The sequence below is a fragment of the Copadichromis virginalis genome, linkage group LG11, assembly GCF_057382275.1.
Source record: "Copadichromis virginalis isolate Kocher_CV1m ecotype Utaka linkage group LG11, C_Virginalis_male_GT1.1, whole genome shotgun sequence".
NCBI classification, from domain to species: Eukaryota; Metazoa; Chordata; class Actinopteri; order Cichliformes; family Cichlidae; genus Copadichromis; species Copadichromis virginalis.
Window position 1 is genome coordinate 13,644,541 of NC_140628.1, and position 23,264 is coordinate 13,667,804.

A 23,264-nucleotide genomic window follows, 5' to 3' on the forward strand; every position below is an offset into this window, starting at 1 on the left:
CTTCAAGAAGCCCATACAACTATTCATGAATGCTACTTAAAGAAATTACAGGAAAAAGAGAGATAGTTCAGGTTTGCTTAAAGAATAAAGGTGCTCATGTTAAATATTGACTTTCAGGCTCGTTGGAATTACAGAAACTCTGTTTTTGTCTTTTATTTTCATTCATTAAAGGGCACAAACGTTAGAGTCCCCAAACACAAGAAAACGAGCTACCCCGACAGCATGACGTTATGTCCGCACATAGCATTTCCGGCTCTATAATCCCCTCCGTGTGCTCCCTGACAGCAAGAACTGAACGCCAAGTTCTAGTGTAACATACATCTCCAGAAACCACGGGAACCCTCTGAACACGCCCTCCCCCACTTAGACCTGAACGCCGCATTAATCGGGTCTCTCTAGTGGGCGTGGTCTAATATAAATGGGAGGCGTCGTTTGCGAGGGTGTGTTTGTAAGCGTGCGCGTGTGTTAGAGAGAGAGAGTCCTCCCCTAGCCGCATGAGATGACGAGTGCCCTGCAGTCTTTACAGTCACTGTTTTTGCGTTCTCCTCTCCTCCTCTGTCTCTAGCGGTTCACTCCGGAATGCTCACCAGCGTGTCCTGATCCAACGCTGTCGTCAGTCCCTTCATCTCCAGCCTGCCCCGGCTCTCCGTGTCCGTCCGCGTGTGAGGGTCGCAGCCTGCCCGAGGTGCTTTCGCTGTAAGGTGGGTGCATGTTTCCGAGAGCATGCTTCTCGTGCGTGTCAGAAGAGTGCTCATTGTGGACGTGTAGTAAAAGTTTAACGATGACACAAGCCATTATGAATGTTCGGGACATGTGCGGGACCTGCCTCCCTCTTTGACAACGGTGTGTCATTGAACTTTGGAAAGTTTATTCATTGCGCCGCTCTTCGGCAGTCACTTGAACTGACCATGTTGTAAACCTACAAGTGGAAAGCTTCCGCTGAAGATGCCCCAGGCTGGCCTGTCCTGAGGCGAACAGGCACGTCGAGAAGCCGTGCGTGAATCTCGTGCAGTGAATCTCGTGCATTTCCCAAACCTTTCTCTGCGTTTCTTGGCATTCCAGTTTGGAATTCCAGGAGCCTGCCTTGTTTGTAGTACTTTGACAGCAGTCTGCAGTGGCCCTTTAGCCTTCTTTGTATCCAGTAGGACTCCAGCTCCCCGTGTCCACCTCCCCCTCCTCCTCTTCTCCTTTACACCCTTCCCAAGAGTTTCACCACTCTCGCCTTATCTTTTTATCCCTTTTGCAGCATTTACTCCGGGAGAGGGGAGGGAGAGGGGTAAAGGAAGTTGTTCCAGGGATACTCTTGTTGCCCCATTGCAGAGGTTCTCAAAGTGGGCTCCTGGGACCCCAAATGGGTCCTTGAGTGGGTTCCAGGTGGTCCAGGATAAAGTGAGAGAAGTATTTTGTTTTTAATGGGTTGTAACAGGTGTCACTTTAGTTGGAAGAAGAATCAATAATGCTCTCAGAGGGTGTAAGCTTCAATCCAGGCTCCATTATAGAGGCTGCTTAGTGTGAAAATCTTTAGGCACCCCGTCTTTGAGCTTTACCCCAAATACTTTGAATACACAAGGGGAGCCTGTCTGTTGAACACTTCAATCTGTATTGCACGCTGTCTTAAAGGCCGTTGGAGCACATATTAAGTCAACAGCCCAATATTTTGTCTGTTATACAATACTTTGAGAAACATGTTTGGTGATCACAATTTTAGCAGTGAAAGGATTAGTAAATGAGAGAGCCTGATCATTATCTAACTTTATGTGGAAAGGTCCTGACAAAGCAACTCTTCTTAGGTCCTCTAATCTGCCTTGTCATTTGGGCATTCGTCCAATCAATTTCTTTATTGGCTGCATGTGGTCTCTGCAGAAAGTTACATAACCGCCCAAATTTATGATTCTAGAGACTATTGATGTTGGCCTGTGTGTTTTGAATACAGATCAGTGTTCTCTCTGGGAATGTGGGGTGGGACCAGAGAGGGGCGCTTGGAGGCTGATGCATGACTGACTACTACCACTTTTTTTTCCTTTTTTTTATTAAAGTACTTCTGTCTCGTCAAAATATGGACTATTTGCTTTTCTCTAAACTCAAACTTATCTGATGATCTTCAGTTTCCTTTCAGCCTCCTCTTGTTTAACTATTATTGTATAAAATTGGTCAGCATTAAAGTAGGAATTATATCTAGTTATTTTGAATACAACTACAACATTAAGTTAAATCCTTCCAAAAAAGGCTGCTGTCAGCCCACTAATCCAGTTGTTGATCTATTCACCAAGGTGTTTGTGCTTCACAGACTGATTGACCTAAATGAGGCAATCAGATGAAGGACACTTTTGCAGCCATTCCATTTACAAACAGGTGGTGATAACATATGGAGCAGAACCTGTCAGGTGTGTTGTTGCTGGTGGGGAAAAACCAGCAATATGAGGCTGGCTTCCCTAGAATGAGCTCTGGGATAGCTCATTAAGACTTCCTAATTGCATTTAGTTATTTGCTAAGTTGATTCTCAAGGAACTGGACTGTTAATAGAAACAAGGAAAAGGCACACATAAAAACAGCACAAAATTAAACATAAAACACCCGACGATCAATAACCAATGAACTTGTCTGATATATATATTTTTTTTGTTTGTTTTCAACCCTGGTTCTGATATTAAAAAAGAGATTCCAAATCCACAGCATTTAAATTTGGTAGCATGTCTTCAAATTAAGATAAGATAAGAACCTTTATTAGTCCCACACGTGGGAAATTTGTTTTGTCACAGCATACTTAATACTTACTTAATATACCATCTCAGAACAAATACAGGTAGAGGGCAGTGCTGCCAACTCCTGATATCTTACTTAAGTTGCCAGTTGGTGCACATGAAATTGGGAAGTGCTTCTTAAACAGAATCATTATTACAAACTCTTGCAACTTAAAGGATCCTTGTTCCTGCCACCAGAGAGCCAATCAACAGCAGGACCAAACAAAAACATAAGCCACATTCCAGGTTATGATGTTCACAACTGTATTATGATGGTATGTCTACTTATTGTAGTCAAGCTGTACTGTACCGTGCAAAAGCCCTGAGCCAACCCTCATTTATATTTGGTAGGGAAATGGGTGATTTATTGAAACATGTGCAAATATACACAGAAATGCATTATATAAGGCAAAAACAGTTAATACAATTCTCATGAACTTGAAAGTTGATGTTTGGCAACCTGTATTCATCATCATTACAGCTTGAATGAGGCCAATCCATGACTGGTGGTGCTGCTTTGTGGGGATTTCCTTTTCTTTTTCCTCTGTCTTGCTATGCTTTTAAATCTTAGCCTATTCCCCCTGTTTCCCTTCCGTAAGAATAGCTTTTTGACAGCAACCCATCTACTGAAACCATTTCTAATGAGGCTTTAGTGAATAGCCGATGTATCAACTGAAGCATCAGATGCATCTCTTAGGTTCTGTGTCAGGTCTTTGCTTAAAGACATGATTTTCAGATGGTGCTTATTAGGGCTGCCACGATTTGTCGACTAGTCACGATTACGTCGACTATCAAAATCGTCGACGACTGATTTAATAGTCGACGCGTCGTTTGAAACTTTGTACGATCACAAAAGACGCAGGAATAAGTGGCAGGATTTAAGAGTGTAATAACGGACTGAAACAGAAGATGGCAGCATTGCATGTACAAGGATGTCAGCTACCGTTAAACCCCGAAGAAGAAGAAGCAGCTGTGTCCCAGAATTCATAGCGCGGCCCAGCGCAGTTTCCAAAAATGGCGGCAGCTAGTTAGTTTTAATATTACTCTTATTATTCTTTCTGGGTCACAAAATAAACGTTTAACATATTTTCAGGCGAGAATGTAGCTGTGTAAACCTCAAATATCTGCTCAGTTTATCAGGACACCACATATTTTCAAAAGCGCTCCGACGTTTTCGGAGACATCTGTTACCCACTAGCTCGTTAGCGAGCCGGGGGCTAGGCTCACTAGCGCCGTGAGAACACCAGACTCCCCGCAAATCGTTTTCAAACCCACCGCCGTCTTTCGCTACTCAGGTTAAATATATATGAGTCACTTAGATAACTTAAAATGTTATTGTTTGGCTTTTTTTTTTTTTTTTTTTTTTTTAGTATTTTATTTGTTCCTGAGTAAATCAGTTTGTCTGAGATTAAAGTTATAGTTTTTACCAGAGGCGGAGCCAGACATTTGAAACACCCGGGGCTTAGCCCTAAAGGGTAGTATGCATGTGGGATTTTATTTTTATTTTTTTTGGGGGGGGGGGGTGTTTAGAAATGACTGAAAGATTAATAGGCTCTGTTTTGAGTTTTGTTCAATAATGAATGACTTCATATAGGGAAAAATATATATCACATGTGCAGGACACCTTAAACTAGTTTTTTAATTAAGCAGCAAGGCAGAACAAAGTCGGGGGTGTATCAAGACACGAAGACTAAACCCCAATTCAACCAGACCCAGAACTGATCCGGAATTAAAACAGGACTACAACAGTTCAAAATCAGGACTACTTAGGACTTAACAAAGACAGAACCAGAATCAGAACTAGATGATAGTAGCACTAAAAATCATCATAGACCTGCACTACACTTATTTTTTTAATTCTACCAAAGTCCACTATTTAGATTGAGAAAAGTTTATAGAATTATTTAGCCTTGTTGTGCAAACAAGCCTGCAGAACTTAATAAATATAGAATTTGAAAAATAACAAACCTAAAAAGAAACACTAGGTACGAGATACACGAGGACCTATGATACGGTGATACTTTTGGTAAACAACCATTTGACTAACATGTATGTCTCACCTGCTCTTGTTCATCTCTGTTCTGTCCTCATTCTCCATCTCCCTCTCTGTTCCTCTCTCTCCCTCTTTGTGCTGACAATCATCAAATATACAGTTGAAACCACATATTTATGTACTCTTCAGATCAAAACACAAACACTTTTTTTAATTGTAAGATCAAATCAAACTAAATGTTTATTTTTTTTAGATTGATAAATATAAAAAACATATTTGTTAACTTTAAGGGTAAAGAGAGAAACTCTGTATTTCTTAATTGCAAATGGCACCAAATTGTATTCAAACTTGAGCCACATTTATGGAGCTCCACAATTCTTTTCCTGGTGTTTTGGTTGACATCTCTTGATTTTCCCATTTCAAAGAAACAGGCTCTGTGTTTTGCCTTATATGCATCCACAGGTGTGCCACCAATTTACTCACATGGACTCTACTAACCTATCAGAAGCTTCTTCAGCTCAGAATGGAATCGTCTGGAGTTTCTTATTAATTAACAATAAACTTAGTGTATATGTACTCCTAAATTTGATCAAAGTGATAAAAAAACAGAAAGCTCTCTCTCTTTATTCTGACATTAAACTAATTCAAAAGATATTTCAATATTTATCTAACAAAAGTTTACTCTAAATTGATGTTGTACAGTAAAAAAATTTTCTCCCTAAAGTGTAAATATCTGGTTACAAATGTGAATATCCTGCTGTGTACTGAAACCCCTCTTGTTTTGCATAGAAATATACTGAACAACATACAAAGCATAATATATAAAATAACATTTACCAGAGTTTTTTCTTTGAAAGAACCCTCTAATGTCCATTCTTATATTTCAGTACATAACTGAAACCGATTTAGTCGGGGAGGGTAAGAACTGAAAATATGAAATAAACACACGTAAGCTAAGACTCTTAAAAAAATAGCATTTGTTCGCTTTTCATTTCGCCATTTGTTGATTCACTTGAAGAGCAAGTAACGTAATATGGGTCAAGTGATCAGTTTGATATCAATCTTTCGTGATTCACCGTCATATTTACATTATTTGTACGGTACGAATGATTTGCTTTGGTACCTGGTCAAACTTAAGCTCTCCTTAGTATGGCTAGCTCCGTTTCTCCAACAGCGCACTCACAGGCAGCAGCTGCCCCGCCCCCTCGCTCAGTCGCTTAGTGCCTGAGCTCGGATCATACCAATATCAGGGGGGATTTACGCACAGTCGTAAATTCCCACAGTGTGCACTATGTGCTTCGAATATTGTGTGTACTTTTTCTTTTATACAGTTGTCAGCCAGACATCTAACTATGAAAAATTACACTCCAAAAGACCCCGGGCTTCTGACAAAACAACCCGGGCTTAAGCCCAGTAAGCCACCCCCAGGCTCCGCCCCTGGTTTTTACACAGCTGAATAAACGTCAAGCAGACAGCTGATTATCAGAAGTGTGAGATGCTCCAGAATATACTCCAGTGTCCTGTTATATTTTAGATAGCAAGGAGTTTATTAAACTTCACCGAAACAATCTGCAAATTTCATTAAAATTGAATAAACTATCATCTTGTCTTTATTTTTAGTTAGCACAGACCTTAAACACTTAAAGCTGTAAGCTAATGATAGTTATATAAGAGCAGATGCTGCTGGTGCAATAAGCTGTAGTTTTACGTCTAATGGATGATGATCTGATTAGTCGACTAATCGCAAAAATAATCGGTGACTAGTCGACTATCAAAATAATCGTTTGTGGCAGCCCTAGTGCTTATCTGCTGTAGATAGTGTTGTATGTCTTCTTTTTTTTGTTTCGTCCCCCTCTTAAGGCTTGCCACTTCCTTCGGTCCTCTATCTCCAGTTTCCTCAAATTTTATAAATTTAGTCCAGCTCAGTTTGATCTATACAGGGCCAAATCACTGTATAACAACAGTTGCCTTAAAACCCTTTTGTTGTAACACCCTACAATGATACAGGCAAGACAGAGATGCCCCACCCACCCAAATGAGTAGGCACTTTGGTGGCAGTGGGAAGGAAAAACTCCCTTATAATAGGAGGAAACTTCCGTAGCAGGCTCAGGGAGGGGCAGCCTCTGCTACGACCGCTTGGGGGTGAGAGGAGGAAAATGTAAATGGTTAAGCCCAAGGGCTGGAATGAAATTGAGTGACAAAGCAGCTAATGCCCAAATAAAAACCTTGAATGATCTCTCAGAAAGCCTAGAGAACTATTACTCAAAACCAATTTAAAAATGAAATGAAGGTCAGCGCTCCTTTATAGCAAATTGTAACAACATCAGGGGTAGCTAAAGAGATTTACACAGAACTGTAGGTAAGTGAAGTTGTTTTTCTTGGTTTATTGTCTTTAATGGGAGTTCGCATGATATTTGGTGAGATGAGCTTGAGGAGTTGATCAATTTGCCACTCTGGGCTGAGCTGTTAATGATGCAAAATATTTAGCATGCAGTAAAACATGACCGATTTAAGCGGTGTTTCAGCACAAGCTATTTTATGTCCCCGTGACCACTGAAAGTTATTGCTCTTTCCCAGTTTAGATGGGATCTTGGTCTTGATGAAATCGCTGCCAAGTGGTGAGACTTGGTTCTCACACAACTTTGAAGTGGCCTTATCACGTGGCTGCCGCTACATATCGTTTCTATATCTCAGAGGTAAAGGTTTGTGATCATGGTATCGGTCAACAAGGTTAAGCAAAAACAAAAAAAACTGTCAGATTTCACGAACCTTGTCAGAGAGGTAGCGCATGAGTAAAAGAAGGACCCATTACATTTTGGTGCAGACTTCGGTCACTTTTTGAAAACAATGGAATAAAGGGCATTGACCTCGTTGGGAATGCTCTCTCTAAATGCCCTTCTAGTTTGATTATTTTGTGGTCAAATCACTGCGCACATGGCAACTGCCAGAGCTGCGGTTTCTTTCACCCCCTCCAGCACCAGTCCTGCTATTTCAAGTCAATGCTAAGTAAGCACAGGCATGATGGGGCATGAACTCTGTACAGCTACAGGCTGCCAAAACGCTGCTGACTGCACGTATTCCAAAGAATTTTACAATAAGTTATACTTCAATCCCACAAGGATTCAGGTTTGTGTATTTCATAAGAATCTACAATGAGTTTGGTTCTGTTGCACATACTTTTTTTATTTTTTTAATATCGTCTGCTTTGCAGTAATAAATCCAATTATTTCAAAGCCAAGACTTGAGTCTCGTTTTAAACTCGAGGCGATGTGACATACGGTAGGTACGTATATGTATGCAGTGGGTATCTCTGTTACTGCTGCTTTTATAAATGCATAGTTTCACTTGCTGTCCAAGGGGAAAATTAGCAGAGATATCCTGTTAACTGGTATTGGTGGTGTAAGAGCTTGTGGTCGTGCTCTGAGCAGCATTCCATCAGGTCTTGCGTCAGCTAACAGTCATTCAGAACTGGTTGGTCTGGGCTTATACACTGTTAATACCCCCCCTCCCATTAACCTAGGTCTGCTCAGGGACCACAGCATAGTTCATGTTATTCCACTGACTCCGGATCTAAAAGCAGAGCAACTTTAACCTTTGTGCCAAAATGTTCAGCTGAGCTGTCGGTGATTTAAAAACTTGTGATGTTAGGGACAGCTTTTTGAGTTTCTGGACAAAGGTAAATTTAGACTCAGTTGCATAAACATGTATAATTTATTTCTTTTTTTGGATTGTGTATACTGTTAAAATTGTATACATTGGATTGAGTGTCCCCGACTGCTTACAGAATAATGAATGCCTTGGTATCTCAACTACAACTGCTGAGTAATCATGTATTGCTTTGTGAAAAGTAATTTCTAAGAACCTAAACCCTTGCCAGAGGAAAAACTTTGTGGTGTTATTCTTCCCCCCCACCTCCATACTGTAAATATGGACCTGTATAAACCTGATTCTCACCACTTTCCACTTGTGACCTGAGGAGATGCAGTGCTTGCTTGTCTAAGTACAGTGGATAGTTTCTCACTGTCTGGTGTTCGCCCAAATGTAGCTGAAAGCCTGTGCGAGTGGCAAGAATGTTTCCTTTATTCTGCAGGTAACAAAACGCCTACCGGAGCCTAGGGCTGAACGATATATCGCATTTGCGATAATATCGCGACATGATCAAGTGCAATTTTCTAACCGCAAAGGCTGCGATTATACTGCGATTATATTATACAATTCATGGGCTGCATCCTCCTGAGGCCGCATTTGTAGACCGATTACGTCACAGCGACGCGCCGAAGGCTGTCCAAATTACTACCATATCCCAGAATTCATAGCGCGGCCCAGCCAAACTCCAGTTTCCAGCAATGGCGGCCGCTACTAAGTTTTAAAATTACTCATACTAATCTTTCTGGGTCACAAAATAAACTTTTAACATATTTTCAGGCGAGAAAGTAGTTGTGTAAACATCAAATATCTGCTCGGTTTATCAAGATATCCCATATTTGCAAAAGTGCTTCGACGTTTTCAGAGGTGTCTGCTACCCACCAGCTCGACAGCTAGCCGGGAGCTCGAGGGTTACTGATGCGGCCGAGAACGGCACAACTCCCGGCACATCATTTTCAGATCACCGCGGAGTTTCGCTGCTCGGGTTAAACGTAATATATAAGTCACTTAGACAACCTAAAAATGTTATTGTTGGGCTTTTTTCAGTGTTTTGTTTGTTCGTGAGTAAATCGGTTTGGCTGAGATTAAAGTTATTAGATTAGATAAAATAAAACTTTATTAATCCCCCGGGTGGGTTCCTCCTTGGTTTTCACACAGCTGACTAAACGTCAAACAGAAAACTTATTAAACAGAAGTATGAGACAGTCGAGAATTTACACCAGTGTCTGGTTATATTTTAGATAGCAAGAAGCAGACGGCCGAGTTTATTAAACTCCACCGAGACAGCGGTGACGCTAATCAGAACTAGCCTTCTGATTAGCTAATCAGAAGGCTAGACCGTCCAATTTCACGCCTTTAAACTTTAAAGGCGTGTTTGTGTGTGTGTTTATACAATTGCTATTATGTTTGCACTTTATGTGTAATGTTACTGACTGCAGAGATCAGTAAGATGTGTGTATTTTTTATTTATTAGTTTTATTTATTTAATATTATTTTTTAATTGAATGACTGTCTAGTAGTTCACAGATGTCGAAAAACTGAGTGTGGTAAAGCCACTGATTTTTTTTTTTTATGTATATTTCTGCAATCTGCACATTGTACTGACTTTCATTTTAATGTTTACACCAGGGTTCCTTGTCAGCACTTTATGCTCAGATGTTTGTAAGCTAAAAATAAACTATTGTGTATGTTCAAATATACTGTTGTGATTGAAGAAGTTAAATAAAAATGTCAGTCATCAATTCATGCATCACCTCATGTCATCATAACAGAGGTCTGTCTTCCAGGAAAGAACAGTTTAAAATTAATGTAATATAGTATTGGCCATACTATATGATGTATTGCTTGTCTTTGTTTAATAATACAGAAGACAAATACCTTAAAAAATAATCGCATATCGCATCGCAATCGCAATATTGGGGCAAAAAATCGCAATTAGATTATTTTCCATAATCGTTCAGCCCTACCGGAGCCTGTGGTCGCTTGGGTGCAGGTAATGTGCTGTGGTTGCACGGTGATGATGAAATGACCCCTCTTATACATAGTTACAATATTTAGTTTTAGTTCTCACAGTGTAGCCCATTGTCTTTGTCTAGGTGCAACCTATCTCCTACTTTTACTTACCATCTTTATCAGTCTTACTATGTTAGATGGAATCTGCAAAGCAAAATTAGCTGTCTTCATGAACTGCGTGATTAATTTTTTATTTTTCCCCTAGAAACTATCCCCAGCAAGAACTCTTAACAGTATTTGTGGTGTTAGTTATATCTGTTCTGGACTAAATCAGTGTCTTAGTCTCTCTTGTATCTGAATGCCACACCATTGACTATGAACATGTTTATTTTTCTGTACATTACTAGATTTTCTGCCCCTTGGTTTGCCAGTATTATTTCTCAGTCTTAAAAGGGATTAGGACTTAATGTGGTGTACTTTGGTACTTATGAATAGGACTTATGTTAAGTCCTTGTTACGGTAATTGTTTTTCAGACAGCCAAGTTTGTTAGCATTCCTAAGACTAAGTAAGTAAAATAAGTCTTATTCCCCTAAAGTGGTCACGCAGAACTCAAGAGCCTTTCTGATTTGAGTTTTCATTACAAGGACAGTTTTAGTTGGGTTTGATGTTTTGTTTTTGTATGGAGGATGAGACTGTGTGACTCAGTTTTGGTATTTATCAGCTTTATGGTGTGGCATTTCTTTGCATGTTACAGCGCTGTACAGTTAACGGTGTTGGGTGCTCCCACCACCTAACGTGTTGTAAAGATGGTGTCATGAGAAGGCAAATACATCTAATGTAACCCCTTGGGGCCACCACTGCAACCAAGTTGAGTGCAAGCATCGTGGCTCCCAAGCCTGGTCCATTCATCTATGCCATTGCATAAGACCAGTTCTCCAAAGCAGCCAAGTGAAATCCTCATCCAATTAGGCACTGTCCACATTTCCAAAAGGCTTTTCTCTCCTAGACTGGTGCTATTCAGCCTACCCCGGCATGACATCAGGCCCTCTCTTATAGCCCCACTTTACGCTGCTGCTCACAAATAATGAAAGCTGCCAATTAATGACTAATCAAGATGTGCAACAAGCACATCCACTGAGGAGTGACTACCATCTGATCTGCTGATTAAAACAGAAGACAGAGATCCTCTGTTTAACTTTTTCTTTCCGTCTTTCAGCGTTGCATTGCTGTAAAAACCGCCAGCTCTGGCAACCTTACTAGAAAGGCTTAAACATTAATAATTTCAGGTATTGGCAAGTGTCAATAGTTATTTGTGGGTTTAATATCTTACAATACATGCAGTGAATTATATTTGTTTAATAATGTTCAAGATATAAAGAAATTACACAGATTTAAAGATAAACCTATGGAGCCTAAGGTATCGAGAGTAAATCTCCAGCTCACTCGATTTACATTATGGTGCTGTATGTGTCAAAGTGCTACACCCTTACCACTCACACTCTGGCATGTAATAGATTTCTGTAGGTTGCCCTGTCATAGGACGAATTGATAACATGCAGCTTTAAAAACTGAATATTATCACTTAAGGTGTCTGGCTTCTTTAAACATACAGAAAAATGACTGACCTTCCCTCCCTCAGGGTTGGGTTACGGTCATTCCCTTCAGTGGGTTCTCCACAAGTCCCTAGACATTAGTTGGAGCTGTTTCAATTCTTGAATTGAGACACTGTTTATGGTCTGGACTGAAGCACAGGGGCTGAGACTGAGAGAGGGTTTGGAGAAAGGGGCGGTAGCTGGTCTGTTACACTGCAGCATCGATTAACTGTGATAATCGGAATGGGTAAGCTTGCCATAGTTATTGTACCAGAGTCTGATCTGTTCAGATTTAGAAAGTTGTCAAACACCAACTTTGGGCTTCGTTATGTATTCCATGTCAAGAAGGGGCATTATAAGAATTCTTAAAAACACATTACCTGATATTTTTTGGACACTTGGGAGCAGTAGAAACGAGCTGTAAATATGGAATTGTCATAATCACATCTGCTAACAGATCAATTGGCAACCATCTGGCAAATGCCAGTCGCAAAGGGAAAAATGTGTTTCTCAACTAGTTAGCGAGACTACCGTGGTTTGCAAGTCACTGACTGGCCACAAATCAGAAATGGAGACAGGTGCTTTCAAAGTAAAAGTTGTGCTTTTGAAACATGTTGGCTGCAGCAGTCAGGGACAAGTTACAGCAAACAACTGCTCAGCTGGTAGTTAGTGTTGATAGACAAATCAGCCACAGGCAAAGATTGCAAACTGCTAGTGACCAGCGCTATCAGCAGGAGGTTTTTGGTGCTGCAACTTCTTAAAGAATGATTTCAAATAGCGAATGGCAACAACAGTTGGGGAAAAGGAAAAATATATAAGTGGTGATTGTTATTGGGTTGCCAACCAGTCTTTGGTGATTCATGGATGGATGGATTTTCTTTCTTCCTTGGTGATTATTTGTTTGGCAGTTCTTTAGAGACCAAAACCAATCCATCTATTTTCTGCCACTTATCCTAGTTGTGTAGATTTTGAATCTCTATTACTGCAAAAAAAAAAAAAAAAAAATTATTCATGTTTTTTCCAGCAAAAGTAACTTGGCAAGTACAGATTTGTGCAAACATAAATAATGTCTAAAGACTGTTCTTACAAAAAAAAAAAAAACTTGGTCAGGACAGTCACAATCACACTTGTGACTATCTCATAAACATTACATCAGTCATTAGAGTCACTGCAGTGAATTCTTTTAACACCCATCTTTGAGCTATGACTTAACTTTAACTACACACCTCAAGACGGACACATAAGCCCCACCCAAAGTTCTCAGTAGGACAAAGATGGGCAATGCAGGCGCACATGTAACCAAGCAGCAGTTATTACAGCTGCGTCTAAGGAAGCGGCAGGGGCTGGCAATAACTGAACGTTCATGATTTAATTCCAGAATGCTTTTCTCCAAAGACTGTGTGAAGAAAAGCCATACATATTGGAATCGACTGGGTGGATGTGAAGATGCATTATAGAGTACGGTGTTTTCAGTATTCTTATTTTATCGATAAAATCGATTCATCGATAGCTGCAGCACTACTGCTAACTGCCCGCTTTGTGTGCCAACAAATGTTGTCATTTATAACTTCCTCCTTAAGCACCAACTGCCAGTTAATTTGCCATCTGCTCAAATGAGAAACATTTACCTAAACGGTGTTCTTTTTCAATTATTGCTACTCTTGAAGTCATCAGTTACCATCCAGTAAAACTGTTTATTCTGTGTCAATTCTCTTAAGTAATGTTTGCAGTAGTAAAAAGAACTGAAGGACTGGGTTACTCTTGCTTACAGGGGCTCGTGCAGACAACTGCAGGAGCCACTGACAAGTGGTTGTTTTTGTTATACTTTTTTTTTTTTTTTTTTTTTCAGGTCCACTTGGAATCCACCTGAAACAATGCACATGTTCACCCTCTGATAAAATCTGTCCAAAGCAACTTGACCATTGCATACTAGCAGACTCAAAATATAATGGCGGTGTAACAAGTTACTTTTCTCTACCCCTCGGGTTAGAAGCGGACTCTTTCGTCAGGCTCTTGACACTTCCATTTGAAGATGTCGAGTGATGTCAAGCTTGTTCCACCTGCACTTTGTTGCGGTGACAGGACTTGCATACATCCTAAAACAAGAGCTGAGCATCTCATGTACATGGAAATCAAGGACGCGATCTTATGTTGTCTGCATCATAATCACAGGATTGACTGTCGAAGAATATAAAAGGGTGCTTCATTTTAATCTTACCTGGTTTGACTAGCATTGCATGAAGTGTGTTAATATATAAAATATATTAACGAGACATGAATTTTATTTGGAAATCTGTTCCTGTTGTGAGCACGTTCTCAAAACGCAACCTTTTTTCCAATAATCTTTAAATACTGACTTATTAAGCCGTCGAACATCTTTCCCATATTTTTCCCAGTGGGATGAGAGAGAATGAGTGAGGGAGAGATCAAAGGTGTTCAATGAGTGATCAGAATCCCTGCAGGAGAAACAGGTGAGCTTGGAAAAGGAGTCCTGTGCAGATGTTGACTCCAGGGCATTGGTCTGTTTTAAGAAAAAGCACAAGACCACCCCTTTAGGGGTTAAAAAAGTCACCTTTTGATGTTATGATACCTAACTAGGAAGCTTAAACACTGTGTAAGTGTGTATTGTAAATGATTGCACACTAGATGCACATTGATATTAAATCATATTACAGAGGACTGTATTGCCTGTGATTCCTCTGTCAACAGTGTGTGGAAAGAATGCTCTCTGCGTTCCAGAGATGACTGAGTAGAGTTGAACAGCCACCTGTTAAGCTGTGTCCAGTCTAATCAGCTGGAATTAGGCTGACTGCGGTGAACATATTTTACAATTGTATACACAACAAGAGTAGTTGACACAGGTGTGTGTGTGTGTGTGTGTGTGTGTGTCCCCAATAACGAAAGAGGTATAAAGTGATATACTATGGTAAAGTATTGAGTGTGTCACAGATCCTAGCAGGAAGCTATGCTGTGACTGGATTGGTAAACTAATCAGTAACTAACATGCTGACACAAAGTAGGAAATACAAACTGAACAGACAGGTTGGCAGTTAATACAGAAAAACTAGAGCAAAGGGCATGAAGTTTATTTTTTATTTTTAAAGTAACTACTCAGAATCTTGTTTCCAAGAAAGGTTGTGGTATTATGTAAGACGGGGTAGGCAACCTTTCTGATGAGTGCCATCTAAAATTTCCTCAAAGTCAGTGTGCCATATGATTGCATTAGCAATAAATTTCATAACACTATATTAACAGTTACACACTATATAGAACCACTTTATAGAATTATATTTGTTTGCAGATGTTGGCAGCTATCAGCGAATAGTTATCAGCTATTTTGAAACCCAAAAAAAGACACTTTTTATCCATAACAAGAACTCCATAACACCAGATGAACTAAAACAGAAAAGGCAAATGCTATTTATGGTCTCCTCACAACAATAAGAAAAATAAACTGGGCCAATATGGCATGTTTGTTAATACAGAGATACAGAGTTAATGTGATCTTAGATTAATTCACTGCGTGTCGTGCCCAGGGCTGAACTGGGACAAAAAGAAAAACGGCCCGGGTATTTTGACTAGAGACCGGCCCACCAGGTATTATAGGAAAAGCCATAAAGCCTTTGAATGAAAACAAATGCTGTTGTGACAGTGATATACAGTCTTGTTGGTATATGTATGATTTCTATACATTTTACATCAGATAAAAACTTTGGTTGTAAGATTCAGACAATTATTTAATAAAAACTAGACATTTTAAATGAGAATAAGAAAGAAAAGTATTTCCTTGTGCCCCCCCTTTCCCTTTTAATGTCCTACCTGGCCCCCTGGCAAAACTTTGCTAGACCCGCCCCTGCACAGTTACCAGCTGTCAGCTACATAGAAAAGGATCCTGGTGTTATTTGTCTCTCAGAAACAGTTCATAACTTCCCTTCGACTCATTAATGTTAACTAAAAGGTAAACCTGTTTCTCCATCACAGCTCTGATCATTCAGTAAGGACATCTCCTGGTTTCATCTTCATGTTTCCCTCTCACCAGATAACCAAACCGATATCATGACCAGCAGCTTTTACAGCTGTGGCTCCAGCAAACATCAGCTGATACTAGAAATTAATATTAAATAAATTCTAAAAACAGCTGATCAAGCTTAAATGTGCTGCTGTTGTTTAGCGCGACATCCGCTGGTTTCCTCTTTCTGGCGCAAAGTGGGCGATAAACAAACAAGAGAGAAAAGCCGATCAGCTGATCATTGATCAGTTTCATGAGAGGGAGGGGGAGAGAATGAGAGAAGAGGCAGCTGGCAGCGTAAACACAGAATAACTCCAGCTCTGTGTCTTTTTCATTCTAGCTGAAGTCCTGGACAAACTGTTCCTTCTCAGCTCAACACAAAACGCGTAATATTTTCTCTCAATACGGGACGATTCCGTTTTTTACGGGACGGTTGGCAACTCTACTAACTAACCTTATGAATAAAATAAAGTTCACTATCAGTAACATCATAGCACCCACCAAACAACTGAACAACGGAGTTATTTTTACACATCTGCCAGCATTTGGCCAATGCACCACCTTTCATTGTTTACCGTTACAAAAAGAAACAACAACAAAAAAACATCGGCTCATAAAAACGAAAAATCACCATTGACCCACCGGGAAAATGCCCAATGGCCAGTCCAGCTGTGGTTGTGCCATCAGTTAACCCTTGGCGTGCCAGCCGTGGAACGCGTGCCCCGGGGATGCCGACCCCTGATGTAAGATGTAAATTAGAAAGAGAATGCAATGATTTTCAAATCATTTTAAACTACTCCGTAAACTTTTGCCATGTCTACTTTTGACCTGAGTGCTGGTAACAAGCCGGATGGTAGAGAACACAGCATCCATGATTTCCCAAAAGAATAGGCAACCAAAGCAGTTTAACACCTAAGCACAAGGAAAAAGGGGAGAAACTATAGTAAACCAAGTGTAATAATAGCAGCCTGACATGAGACTTATTTTTTTTTTTAAGGTTTTGCCACAAAGCACTATTTGTGTAATTTCCACTGAGTTCTTGCAACTTGTTTGGGGTGGGTTAAATGCTATCTTAGAAAAGTCCTGCATGATGGAAATGTTGCAGTGGGACACTGCCCTCAAATCAGTAGACTATATATGCATGGTTTGCTTTCATATAACATTTTTAAAACTTCAGTAACAATAAATAATAAAACCATGCAGTGAATGTGTAGTTTTGTTGTTATGGTGATATACACAAAACTGGAACTTCCTGTTTGCTGTGGTGGGCTGGGCATTTTCTAGTTGGCTTCTACTAAGTAAAAATCACAGAAACTCTAACAAAACCCTATATTTAGAAAACACTCAGCACCAATGTGGACTTGGTGGGATTTTTCTCTTAATGAGCTGGGACACGGTATTACACAACATTGCACTGGACCAATAAGCCATTACTCAGTTAGAGCTAAGGCAATTATTCAGTTAGGGCTTTACTTCCCTCGAAAGTTCATTTGATGTATTTGTAGGAGGATGTTGTTTAAATAGCACACTTTGGCCTTTTATATTATACAGCAGCTTACACAGTACTTGATGCACAGTGTTTACATATAGCTGTGCAGTTACACTTAGGGAAGTTGTGAAAAGAATCGATTTTTGAACAAATAAAGTTCTGCATGCTTAATTGGTCTAGTGGTTAATGTGCTGATATGTGCGTATACCTCAAGGGTCCAGCTTTAATATCCCAAGGTGATAAGCCCTGCAGTGATGCCAAAGGTAAGGTCAGAAACCTTGGCTAATTGAAGTCTCATGTAATCAGCAGAAACATTTCCCTGAGTTCTCCTGTATTATATGGTGGCGAGTCAGGGGATGACTTCACTGGCCCACTGATGGATGTTAAGAAAAGTACAGGCCGAGTCTGCAAATAACAAACGGGTCGTATAGCATGTGCAAGCTGTTATCACAATATAGTAGTCAGACTGCAGACTACTATATTGTGATCAAAAAGAGGAATGAACATTTTAATTATCATAATTAATAATCCTATCATATAGGATACAAAGATAGCATTTCCCCAAACAAGTTGCAAGAACTCGCAGTGCAAATTACACAAATAGTGCTTAGTGACCCTTTTCAAAAAATAAGTCTCATGTCAGACCGCTATTCTTACACTTGGTTTACTATAGTTTCTCCCCTTTTTCCTTGTGATTTTTTTTTTTTTTTTTTTTTCCTTGTGCTTAGGTGTTACTATAGTAAACCAGGTGTTTTGCTTTTTTGTTTGTTTGTTTGCTTGCTTGCTTGTTTTTGTTTTGCTGGTTTCACAAAGGAAAAATTTATGATTTACAGTTAGCATTGTGACACTGTTACATTTTGAACTCTATCATTGAACAACCTACTGTCATGCAAGTTTAAACAAAACCACCTTAATTAAACCAGATGCCGTACTCTCAGTGCCACTGCACCCCAAAGTCTCCCATTCTGCTATGACGATAATTGTACTGTCAAGGTCATGGATGGTTAGGTTTCAGTACACTGTTCAAGTGGAAGGAATTGAATCAAAGGGCTCTGAAGGGGTCTAATCCCTGCACTGGAATGGCTTTGATTGTGTCAGGGCACAATTAAGAATAGGTACATGTATGTTTGGTCAATAGATCAGTCACTGAGAGTAGCTATGGCATGTATGAGCTCCTTGAACTTTTTTAAAATGCTAAATCAAGCACCTGGACTTTTTCTCATGTTTTATCACGCACAGTTGAAACTAACCTTCCAGCGCACACCTGTAATGTTGGCTGAGTGTATCTTTTGTTTTTGTGGTATTGACTGTTTTGCATATAACCCTGACAAAAATTTCCAGTGATGCCCAACTATTTGTTTGGCATCCAGAAGCACAATTAGTTGAAGCTTACTTGTTTCCCTTGCTTAACCTCCTGATTTCTGGAAGGGGGAAAAAAAAACCAATAACCCAGCCTAGAGTTTGGCCACGAATAGTAGGTTCGTGGCGCTTAGTGAGGGGTGGCTTGGAGCGTTTAGGCTGATGTAAATTAGTTTTTGTTTTTGTTGTCAACGGTGTGTCTGTAAATGATGAGTAGATGAAAAGTTGTGCTTGTTGGCCAGCCAGCTAGGCCCCACACATAGATTGAAAGGGTTAACGCTCATACTCGCACAGATGCCACGCACATTACAAGCGAGCCCTTTCATTGGTCCTAGTGAACACGGTGCCAAACTCTTTGTTTAGACTGCATTCATAGTTTGGTCGGTATTTGCAAGTCCAGTTTTGGAGGTTTTATTTTAGGGCTTCAAGGGGGGAAGAAAAAAAAACCCCGTGGAAATCGACAACTTTCTTTTCAGTGGGCACAGTGTCAGGATAACATCTTAAAAGTGTAATAAGTAATGTGTCTGCATCAAAAGCAAGAGCGTACAAGTGCAATGTGTTTGCTGCTGCTTGCTTGATTCTCCTTTTCCAGGAAGCTTTGCACTTTAGCAATATGTGTGCTTAACAGTCAACTCTGCTGGAGCTGGGAGAGGACATATCGCCGTATACAAATCGGATTTCATGGGACTCTGAAGTTGTTGAGGTCTTTCCAAACATGACTTGATTCTTAAAAGTACACACCTACACACAAGTATTTGCAGTATACTGGACGCAAACATCCACACATACCGTCGTGTGCACATGTACATGCTGAAACAAACACTGTTTGGCAGAAACGCACACATACAAACACTGCTCCACCGCAAGGGCAGCTGGCTCACGACCGCTAATGCAAGCATGAGATAATATTAGCAATCTATAAAATGCCAGGTCCTATTTTTATGTGAACTGGGGGTCACGAACTGCTGCATAAAAGACCATCACAGTTATGAGCCTGAGCTGCTCGACTCCAAATATACCCCAGGGTATAACTTCAGACCTGGATATGTGCCTGTAGGGTATTTTTGGGTCAGTGTTTACAGGTGTTTGTTCACTGGCAGCAATGCCAGGAGGTTAGTAGGATACCCACTTTAAGAAGTTCAAATACACTGGAGTTCATGTTGTTGAAATTATGGTTATTTTGACCAAGGATAGCCGGGAGGCAGGGTCTTGGAGCAGGAGCACTTATTTTTAGTAGAGATGGCACGATACCACTTTTTTATGTCCGATACCGATACTGATATCATAAATTTGGATATCTGCCGATACCGATATGAATCCGATAGTGTTTTTTTTAATCAACAAAAGTGTTTTTTAAAATATCTTGCTGCATTTTGCAAGTCTGCAAGTTCATACTCAAGTTTAAAACAACAACTACACTAAAGCTATTCTGTTATACCTGTATGCAAAAAAAAAAAAAAAAAAAAATTTCATAGTTCAGCAATACTGATCAATCTAATAAACTTAAACCTACACAATCCTCCCTATTCTGGTATTTTAAAGAGTACTTAGGTTGCTTAATATTTATGCTAACTAATAGGGTTCCAACTCCCAGCAACAACAAAAATAAAAAAATAAAAAATAGGGAACCACCCCTCACGCTCCACCTCATGATGCTTAATCGACGTAATCAACCTTAATTTGATGCAGTGTGAAAAAAATGCACAGAAATCAATTATTTTTCAAGAAATATTAAATAGATTCAACATCTTTCTTCAACAAAATTGCAGACTGCACAGATGGTACCTTCCCAAAGGAAAAAGTACTATAGCTTACTAGGGTATATATATTAGACTTAATAGTCACTATATACAGTAATTGACTTCTATTCCTTTTACATCAAATTAAAACTTTGGGTGTCAGATAATTATTTATTAAAAGCTTGACATTTTAAATGAGAATAAGAAAGAAAAGTATGTCTTTGTGCCCTCTTTTCCCTGTTAATGCCCTATCGGCCCCCCTGGCTAAACTTTGCTAGATCCGCCCCTGCACAGTTACCAGCCGTCAGCTACATAGAAAAAGATCCTGGAGTAGAAAGTAATAATAAATAAATTCTAACAACAGCTTATCAAGCTTAAACGTGCTGCTGTTGTTCAGCCGCTGGTTTCCTCTTTCTGGTGCAACGTGGGCCAAAAGCAAACTAGAGACACGGACTCGCGACAGAAAAGCCGATCAGCTGATCGTTAAGCAGTTTCATGATTGAAGTAGCAGCAAGAAGAGGCAGTCGCTCCATATATCGCTCGTTAAGCTTAACGCAGGAATGCTTTACAAACATTCAGAGATGGACTTACACACTTGCTTTACTTCTCTCGGGGATAACTTTGTCGGAGATGAAATGCCGGGTTTCTAGCGAAGCTCCAAATGCTCTCCAGAACAGGTCCCGCATGCCACAGCCGCTCTATCACGTGATGCCTACTGCTCCGACGTGCTAACGTTCTGAGGTGAGTTACGGCGTGTTGCAAGTTTTGTGAGGTGCTTTCGTGATATTTAATGGATCGGATTACATTTTTTATTTTTCTCCGATATCCGATCCAGTAATTTAGGTCAGTATCGGACCGATACGTAATATCGGATCGGTCCATCTCTAATTTTTAGTACCGTAAAGTGCCACATCTATTGCAGTAAATTCAGTTATTTTATCAAAGACCACACCTCAGATTGTGCAGTGGTTTTATTTGTCTAAAACTGACTTATGACTTATGGCCTGTCACTTCAGATCCACCTTGGTGAACTAAATCTAGAAGGCAGGAAGGCAAGTGCAGGACTCGTAATGAGGGGGGAAGCGAATTGTAGAATTTTCATGTTTTGTAAGAGGGTGCAAAAGATCTACAGTAAAGCTGAAGTTGCCGCAGGGATGCGATGCTCTTGGTAGTGGGGTTTTCATTTGGCTGTATTATGTGAATAAAGCAAAAGTTTGTTTTGGCTTACTGAATGCACTTTTATGGTGGAGTAAACTAACGCCGCAGTTTCAAGTAGCCTTTGTTCTCCTGTAGAGGGTTAAGCTGGTTTTAAATATGAAAACCTGGTAGTGTGAGGATTTTTTTTTTTTTTTTAAACTTTGATTTGTACACACAGCTGACCTTTAACTGCCCACCTTTCAAAAATGTATTAAAAGTAGCTTTTTTTTTTTCTTCACCCTTATTTTCCAGCTTCGAAGTCACTTTCAAGCAACATTCATTGGTACATGAGTGAATTCTGAAACAAGTGCTGATGTCTCTCTAAACCAACCATTATATCTTCTGTGTTGTTGTTGACGTTGTGTAGTCTATGTGGGTTAAGTACTACTCTGTGCTATATCTGTCTTCTTCAGACTTCATCTTCCATTCCTTGTGTCATCCGCCTCTCCTTCCTTCATCCGTCCTCTCGTGGACGCTCTTATCTTTTCCCTGCTTCCTTTGTACTTTTCCACTAAGCTCCATTTGTGTTCTTTCTCCACAGGTGTCGCTCTGAGCACCTAATATCAAAACCAATTGCAAAAAAAAATATCTGAGAAACGTAAGCCATGGCTGTGGCCGGATGTCCGGATTATTTCCTGCATCATCCCAATTATCAGGTAAATGGAAATATTTCATTTGAGATATTCATATTTTTTTTTTTTTTTTTTTTTTTTTTTTTTTTTTGGGAAAAGGGCAAAAATGTTCTTTTATCCTCCCTGATCAAAGACCGAGTCAGTAACTTGTCGTGGCATGGTTGCATCATTCTACTAAGATGAATCCACAAAGAGCAGCAGCTGGCTGGACCTCTGAGGCTCCAAAAAGATACTAAAGTAAACTAAATTGTTAAATTAATTCATGATTTCTCTTAAAATCCTTAACTTTGGCTGACTTTGGAGTCAGATTTGTCTCCTTACACCTGGTCTTTGCACAACAAGTGATGTCACAGCTACTAATATGAACTGTGCTTTGGTGTCATGAGTGTGCGATTATCGATTGTGTAGATGTGGAATATTAGAGCGCAGAGACTCTATGCTTTCTCTGCTTCCTGTTTGTTTTAACTCTTCTACTCCCATGTTAGTGCTGATGCCAGGGATTTTCCTGAATGGTGATGCCCGTAATTCAGGAGAAGATTGCATTGGTGACATCACAGTTGGCCCAAACGGTGTGATGGTTATGAATAAAACTTCACTCTACAAACTGCACATGACCAAATTCCATCACTCAGTATCCCCTCAGCTGTCCCAGCTGCTGAGGTTTAGATATGGATTTATGTCTTTTGGTCAAGTTGTCCCTGATCTTATTGTCTTTTTCTGTTTAATTCAAATTTCCACAGACATTGATTTACAAGCGAATGCCATCATTTGTTGCAGAGGAACAAGAACAAACTTGACTTTTTGACCTTGCTGTTAGATTTAGCAGAATCATCACATCACCCTCAGTGGAGCAAAGGGCTTCCAAGCATTCAGAGCAGGCCAGTCCGGCTGTGCGATACAGTTCAGTCTGCTAG

The 23,264-nt window shown here is 40.0% G+C and overlaps 1 protein-coding gene across 3 annotated transcripts in view; it reads left to right on the plus strand.

The window, feature by feature from the left end:
- The first annotated feature begins 447 nt into the window (after positions 1-447).
- grb10b (growth factor receptor-bound protein 10b) overlaps positions 448-23,264 on the plus strand; it is a 70,971-nt gene continuing 48,154 nt past the window's right edge. For all 3 annotated transcript variants that reach the window (XM_085473219.1, XM_085473221.1, XM_085473220.1), the window contains exons 1-2: positions 448-701; positions 22,260-22,374. In XM_085473219.1, coding sequence (XP_085329345.1) covers positions 22,324-22,374 — 51 coding nt within the window. In that variant the 5' untranslated portion in view covers positions 448-701; positions 22,260-22,323. The remainder of the gene's footprint in view (positions 702-22,259; positions 22,375-23,264) is intronic.